An 8092-nucleotide genomic window follows, 5' to 3' on the forward strand; every position below is an offset into this window, starting at 1 on the left:
CTCCTCCCTCCATCCTCCTACTGCCGATTCAGCCACGACAAGAGACGACAGCTCAGGGGGGGCAGGGACACACAGGAGGAGGACAACAGGCTTCACAATAATCCAGAGAGAGAGAGAGAGAGAGAGAGAGAGAGAGAGAGAGAGAGAGAGAGAGAGAGAGAGAGAGAGAGAGAGAGAGAGAGAGAGAGAGAGAGAGAGAGCATCTTGTGCCACTGACACAAAACCATTTTTTTGAGCATCACTTCAAGAAAAATGAGCCTGTTCTGCTATCCGTGCCATTTTCTTCTTCTCTGCATCCGCCAGCGGCTGTGAGAGCTGCTTCTGTTGTTGCCGAGAGCGAGAGCGAGAGAGAGAGAGAGAGAGAGAGAGAGCAAGAGAGCGAGAGAGCGAGATATATATATATATATATATATATATATATATATATATATATATATATATAGAGAGAGAGAGAGAGAGAGAGAGAGAGAGCGATAGAGAGATAGAGAGAGCAAGAGAGAGAGAGCGAGAGAGCGAGAGAGCGAGAGAGAAAGAGATAGAGAAGGGGGCGACATACTCTGTTAATTGGAGAGCTTTCGGCCAGGCTGACAAACGCTGAGGAGGACTGCACGAATTGAGAGACTTCACCTTGTAATAACCTTTGAACCTGCACCTTTTTTTACAGAGAGAAGGAGGGGGGGGGGTAAGGATGGAATGCATTCCAGGAAAAAAAGAAAAATCTCACACACATAGTCTAAAAGCACACACACACACACACACACACACATAGTGGGCACTCTGGGTGTCTAATGGGGGGGAGGGAACCCCCCCGTGTGTCAGTGAGCCTTTCGTGAGCGTGTGTGTGCATGTGTGTGTGTATATGTATGTGCGTGTGTGCATGTGTGTGTGTGTGCCTCTCAGATGGCGAGATGAATTCAAATTGCCAATTAAAAAGCAATTACAAGCTGCAGCGCTCCTTCTGCCGTTACAGCCAAATACCGCCACGGCCCTCCCTACCTCTCTCTCTCTCTCCTTCACTCCCTCTCTCTTCTGCCCTCACTCACTCTCTCCCTCTTTCTCTCTCTTTCCTTCGCTTCCTCTCTCTTCTGCCCTCACTCTATCACCTTCTCCCTCCCTCCCTCCCTCCCCCCCCACTCACCCACGCACCATGGGGAGGGCAAGCCAGGGAGGAAGAGAGGAGATGGAGGGGTGAGAGCAAACTGGAGGGAGGGAGAGAGAGAGAGAGAGAGAGAGAGAGAGAGAGAGAGAGAGAGAGAGAGAGAGAGAGAGAGAGAGAGAGAGAGAGAGAGAGAGAGAGAGAGAGAGAGAGAGAGGGGGAGCGAGAGACAGAGAGCGAGAGAGAGGAAGGAGGGAGGAAGAGAAAGAGGGATGAAGAGAGAGGATGAGAGAGATAAAAAGGAAAGGAGGAAGCACAGGAGGAGGAGGAGGGGGCTCTCATATCACTGCCTGGAGTGCATTAATAAACCTCTCTCTCCCACACACACGCGCGCACACGCACACACATGCACGCACACATGCACACACACATGCACACACACATGCACGCACGCACGCACGCACACACACACACACACACACACGCACACACACATGCACACACACACACGCACACACACACACGCACACACACACGCACACACACACGCACACACACACGCACACACACATGCACACACACACACACACGCGCACACGCGCACACACACACACACACACACACACACACACACACACACACACACACACACACACACACACACACACACACACACACAGAGGCTGTTCACAGTAAATTAGGCGGCAGGCTAGCCAGGCCACAGATGAGAGAGCAGGCAGGCTCTGCATATCAATGCAGAGGGAGAGGAGAGATGGGGAGGGAGAGAGAGAGAGAGAGAGAGAGAGAGAGAGAGAGAGAGAGAGAGAGAGAGAGAGAGAGAGAGAGAGGGAGAGGGGGGGGGGGCATGAGAGGAGAAACAAGAAAGAGATGAAGAGACAAACGGACAGAAAAAGGCATAGAGGGCTGGAATAAGGGAGCAAAACAAGAGGGAATGATGGAGTGAATGGGTTAAAACGAAGAGAGGGAAGGCTAGCAACAAGGAGGAGAGAGATGGGAGTGCTACAGTAGGAAGGAGGAGGAGGAGAAGGAGGAGGGGACTGACAAGGATGTAACCCAAACTGTGTGTGTGTGTGTGTGTGTGTGTGTGTGTGGGGGGGGGGGGGGTGGGGGTGTTGGGGGGGGTCTAGAGGCCTAGGTTGACATGTCCAACTCCCACTCCCCCACCCTGCCTCCCTCTTTTAGCTCAAAAGGCCGTGGGTCCCAAGCTCATCTCTGCCCCCCCCCCTCTCCTGTACAAGCCAACACCCCCTCTAACCCCCCCAAATACCCCCAACGCACGCACGCACGCACACACACAACCCCACCTGACCTCCACACCCCGCCACCCAAGGGTCAGCGCACCAGATCATCAGACAGGCCAGCAAAGCCACAGCTTAGGGGACTAATTGACTTGACAGCTATGTGTGTGCGAGGGAAAGGCTGTGTGTGTGTGTGTGTGTGTGTGTGTGTGTGTGTGTGTGTGTGTGTGTGTGTGTGTGTGTGTGTGTGTGTGTGTGTGTGTGTGTGTGTGTGTGTGTGTGTGTGTGTGTGTGTGTGTGTGTGTTGGCTCGGAATACCCCCCCCCCCTCCCTTCCGACCCCCCTCCGGCTCAATGTGGACAAATGGAGCAGAGCAGACAGAGCCGTCTTTGTTTGGTGAAAATGTGTGGGGACATTAGGGAAGGTCCTGTGAGTGACTGTGTGTGTGTGTGTGTGTGTGTGTGTGTGTGTGTGTGTGTGTGTGTGTGTGTGTGTGTGTGTGTGTGTGTGTGCGTGTGTGTGTGTGTGCGTGTGTGTGTGTATGACCGAATGTGTGTGAAGTGACTGTTTGTGTGTGTGAATGAGAGGGGGTTTGTGTATGTGCTGCAATGTGTGTGCGAAGGGTACCTATTCGTGTGTGTGTGCATACGATGCCTGAGAGGGGTAAGTTTAGTGTGTGTGTGTGTGTGTGTGTGTGTGTGTGTGTGTGCGTGCGTGCGTGCGTGCGCGTATATGCATGCGTGTGTGTGTAGTCTTTCTTCATGGAGGCACCCTGGCTGGCTGCTTGCTGCACTGTGACCCGGCCCCTATGTGAAAAGAGATGGCTGCCTCCCTGGACCTCTGGGTGGCTCTGACGCCCCTACGCCTGCGCCGCCTGCCCTGCTCCCGTGGCCCCGGCGTGGCCTGGCCTGGCCTCACCTCCCCCAGCCCCTACCCCCCTCAAGCCCCTTCGCCTCCGACATCCCCTTTACCCCCGCCATCCCCCACGGCCGCTGCCGGGGTGGCCCCTTGGAGCTGACAGGGACGCCAGCCTAGCCCCTGCACAGTTCCCCACGCCTCCCACACACACACACACACACACACACACACACACACACACACACACACACACACACACACACACACACACACACACACACACACACACACACACACACACACACACACACACACACACACACACACACACACACACACACACACACACACACACACACACACACACACACACACACACAATCTCTCTCTCTCGCCCACCGTCCCTCTGTCCTGGTCTGACCTGCCACCTCCACTGCCAAAAACAATGGGAGCAAAGCACATGGTGGCCATTGTATGTGTGGTGAGGCCATCCTAATGTCAAGAACACTGGCTCTCTGCTGGCCCTCCTCGACCCTGTTATGCTGGGTCCATGAACACATCCCCCCCATGCCCTGCTTCTGTTGTTTGTGTGTGTGGTGTGTGGTGTGTGGTGTGTGTGGGTATGTGTGTGATAAAGAGAGAGAGCGAGAGAGCGAGAGAGTGAGAGAGAGAGAGAGAGAGAGAGAGAGAGAGAGAGAGAGAGAGAGAGAGAGAGAGAGAGAGAGAGAGAGAAAGAGAAAGAGAAAGAGAAAGAGAGGGAGAGAGAGGTTGTGTACGGGTTGTTAAGTAGGCATGGCTCTAGGGGTCTGTTAAGATGCACTGCCATGCTGGAACGAGAGGAGCTTGTTGTTTTTGCTTGCTTATCTAGCAAGAACCACATTTTATTTGAGGCAACTTGCAGCAGCAGCAGCAGCAGCAGCAGCAGCATAAACCAAAAGCTGACAGCTTTTGCTGGGGCCCAGGACAAAATCATCTGAAAGGGCCACCATTCAATGTAATAGAAACCCAATTCTGGGACCCCTCTCTCCTTGGGCCCAGGACAAATGACCCCATTGCCCCCCCTAACGTCGGCTTCCCTGAGCATAAAGCCCTTGTAGCTTCTAGCGTGCTAAGGCTAGCATGCACGGATCATTATTAGCATTGTGTACACATTACGACAGCATGTCTTCGGGGACTGAGTGTGTGGGGAATTTTGTAGGGGGTGGGGGGAGACTGTGATGGCGGCTGAGACAATTCCCCAACCCCTCCCCATAAACACCCCCCCCCGCCTCTTCCCCTCATGATCCCAATGAGTACACAGGCTGACCTTTCCCCTCTGGTCTCCTTTTAAGCGGGGGCTAATGTGGCCAGGGCAGAGAGAGAGCGACTCTGCAGAGGTCAGAGGGCACGGCTGGGGGAGAGGGGGGGGGGGAGAGGTCAATGACCCTGGCCTGTGCTGTACCCCATACATTGACCCCCTTCCACCTCACACAAACAGAGACGCACACAGACGCCCAGACAGACAGACAGACACACACTACGCATGCCATCATCTCTCTGCCTCTCTGTGTCCTCAATCTTCCTTCACCTATCCTGTTCCTCCCTCTTTCCTCTAACTCACCACTAGCATCTAGTTTCATCATTCGCTCTCGCTCTCGCTCTCGCTCTCTCTCTCGCTCTCTCTCTCGCTCTCTCTCGCTCTCTCTCTCGCTCTCTCTCTCGCTCTCTCTCTCTCTCTCTCTCTCCTTCACCCTCTCCTTCACCCTCTCCTCCTCTCTCTCTTTCTCTCTCTCCTTCACCCTCTCCTCCTCTCTCTCCTCCCCCCCTTCTCTCTCCCTCTCCCTCTCCTTCTCTCCCTCCCACCGTTCTCCATCTTCCAGGCTGTTGGTGGGTTAATGGCGGCCGCCCAGACTGCATCGTCCCTGGGGAGAGGAGGGCTGAGCGCTGGGCTGCTGCTACGGCTGCTGCTGGTGGTGCTGCTGCTTCGGCTGCCATTAGCCAGCGGGCTACAGATAAGGCAGGGATTAGAGGCCGCCATAATCCCACAGCCCCCTTATCAAAGCCATAGCGTCCACCGCCCAGAAAGAGAACAGAGAGGCGAGAGAGAGAGAGAGGCGAGAGAGAGAGAGAGAGAGAGAGAGAGAGAGAGAGAGAGAGAGAGAGATGAGAGAAATGAGAGAAGAGAGAGAAGAGAGAGAGGAAGTAAGATGAATGGAGAAGGAGAGAGGGAATGAGGGGTAGAATGGGTGAGATGAGACAGGAGGAGTAGGAGAGAGGAGAGATGAGCGAGGCATGAGAAGGAGGAAATAAGGAAACAGAGAGAGAGATCTGATGTAAAGTCAAAGGTGGATTTCAGCGCTTGAGGCAGTTGGAAGGGTCCAAGAGAGAAAGATGAAGGGAGCAAGACAGAGAGAGGGAGGGAGAGAGAGGGAGAGAGAGGGAGGGGAGAGGGAGGAAGAGAGAGGGGGGCACAGATGTTGGCTGCCGTTGAGGCTGTCACCTCTGTGGCCTGGTGGCAGCTGGCATTGTTTAACACAGGGGCTTTGGTGTGTGTGTGTGTGTGTGTGTGTGTGTGTGTGTGTGTGTGTGTGTGTGTGTGTGTGTGTGTGTGTGTGTGTGTGTGTGTGTGTGTGTGTGTGTGTGTGTGCGTATCCTCCAATACCCCAAATGCAGGGACGCATATGCCACATACATTTTGCCATGCCACGGGTTCATAATCAAGACATAAAAATGTAATTCTCCAGAGACAGCGTGTCTGTGCGTGCATATATTTGTGTGTGTGCATATATTTGTGTGCGTGCATACATTTGTGCGTGTGCATACATTTGGCTGCATGCATATATTTGTGTGTTTGCTATTTTGACTATGCGCCCAAGAGTACTGTGTGAATGTGAGAGCCCACAGCACGAAAAAGGAGGGGGAAGCGCATGCGCGCGGGTGCGTGCGTGTGCGTGCGTGTGTGTGTGTGTGTGCGTGTGCGTGTCCGTCCTTTTGTGCTGCAGCTGAGGCGCACAGGGAGCCACTCGCTGCTTTAAAGAAAAGACTTCAAGTGGACCTCTATTGTGCAGCTTGGGGTGCAGACACAGGAGAGGAGAAGAGAGGAGGAGGAGGAGGAGGAGGAAGGGCTCACAAAAAAGGGGCCGATGAATAAGGGGAGAGAAATAGAGAGAGAGAGAGCAAGAGAGAGGGAGGACAGGCCAAGAGAAGAAGAGAGTGTAAGAGGGAGGAAGAGGGATAGAAAGCAAGAATGGGGAAAGAGACAGAGCAAGAAAGAGATGGAAAGAGAATGAAAAAGAGAGAAAAGATGGAAGGGAGAGAAAGCTTGATGGAGAAAAGAGGCAAGGGAGAGAAAGGGAGAGAAAGGGAGAGGGAGAGGGAGAGAGAGAGAGAGAGAGAGAGAGAGAGAGAGAGAGAGAGAGAGAGAGAGAGAGAGAGAGACAGAGAGAGAGAGAGAGGGGTAGAGTGAGAGTGAAAAAAAACCCTGACAGAAAAAGAGAGCAGGAGAGCACTGCACTGCCTGTACGCATCTTTTCAGAAATGCAAGCAAACGCTCTGCCTCACCTGCCGGCTGTCGCTCCTCCAGAGGCCGTTGACGGTCTTGGTGGGGGCGATGGTGACGACGGGCGGGGTGCTAGGCACGCTGTGGCCCCCGGGCGGCACGATCACCGGCCCCATGGGGCCCCGCTTGGGCGTGGAGACCGGCGAACTGTGGTTGGTAGCCGGCGACGAGACGGGGGACGATTCACTGCTGATGGAGGAGCCCGCTGCTGAGAGAGAGAGACAGAGAGAGGGAGAGATGTGGGTGGAGGGAGAGAGAGAGAGAAAGTGTGTTGAAATGGAGAAATAGGCAAAGAAAAAGAAAGAAAGAAAGAAAGAAAGAAAGAAAGAAAGAAAGAAAGAAAGAAAGAAAGAAAGAAAGAGAGAGAGAGAGAGAGAGAGAGAGAGAGAGAGAGAGAGAGAGAGAGAGAGAGAGAGAGAGAGAGAGAGAGAGAGAGAGAGAGAGAGAGAGAGAATGAATAAAAGGAACAAGAGGAAGGGAAGCAGGCGAAAGGGTGAAAGATAAGAGAGGGGGAAAGGGAGAGGGAGGGGAAAAACAACAAGGGAAAATAACACCAGTTAGACATTCATCCCACTTAACGGATGGGGAGAAAAAAAAAACAGCACACGCCACATCACCACTCCTCCTCTTCCTCCTCCTCCTCCTCTCCTCCCCAAGCCAGCACTAGTCTTTAAAAGAGGAAAATAAACAGCTTCTGATATCCATCAGCAGCCTGCGCCTTGATAGAGCTGTCATATGACTCCCGCAGTTCTGCATCGTGCCACGGTGATCAAAGCCGGCTGTGAAAAATCAGATACACACACAGGCGCACGTACACACACGCAAACACACACTAACACACACACAGGCTCAGGCATGCACACACACACACACACGCGCACGCGCACGCGCACGCACACACGCGCACGCACACACGCGCACGCACACACACACACACACACACACACACACACACACACACACACACACACACACACACACACACACACACACACACACACACACACACACACTGCCTGGGTGTGGGCGACAAGACACATCCTCACACTCACACTCTCTTAACCCGCTAGCATGCACACACCCCGCGCGCACGCACGCACACACACACACACACACACACACACACACACACACACACACACACACGAGCACACACACAAGAGCACACACACAAGAGCACACACACAAGAGCACACACACAAGAGCACACATACACACACAGCTGGGTGCGGGCGGGCGGGCGGGCGGGCTGGACAACAAGACGTGCTGGGACTAGGAGATGATGATGACGGCGTGCTGAGGACGAGGGGAGCTGTGGAGGGTGTGTTTCATAGATGCGGG

At 53.8% G+C, this 8092-nt stretch overlaps 1 protein-coding gene across 5 annotated transcripts in view; it reads right to left on the reverse strand.

The window, feature by feature from the left end:
* The window catches only part of gse1b (Gse1 coiled-coil protein b), a 464646-nt gene that overhangs the window by 27232 nt on the left and 429322 nt on the right, over positions 1-8092 (reverse strand). For 3 of the 5 annotated variants that reach the window (XM_063187963.1, XM_063187961.1, XM_063187960.1), the window contains exon 4: positions 6754-6959. In XM_063187963.1, coding sequence (XP_063044033.1) covers positions 6754-6959 — 206 coding nt within the window. The remainder of the gene's footprint in view (positions 1-6753; positions 6960-8092) is intronic. The other 2 variants (XM_063187964.1, XM_063187962.1) reach the window with 1 other exon arrangement.

The sequence above is a fragment of the Engraulis encrasicolus genome, chromosome 22, assembly GCF_034702125.1.
Source record: "Engraulis encrasicolus isolate BLACKSEA-1 chromosome 22, IST_EnEncr_1.0, whole genome shotgun sequence".
Taxonomy (NCBI): Eukaryota; Metazoa; Chordata; class Actinopteri; order Clupeiformes; family Engraulidae; genus Engraulis; species Engraulis encrasicolus.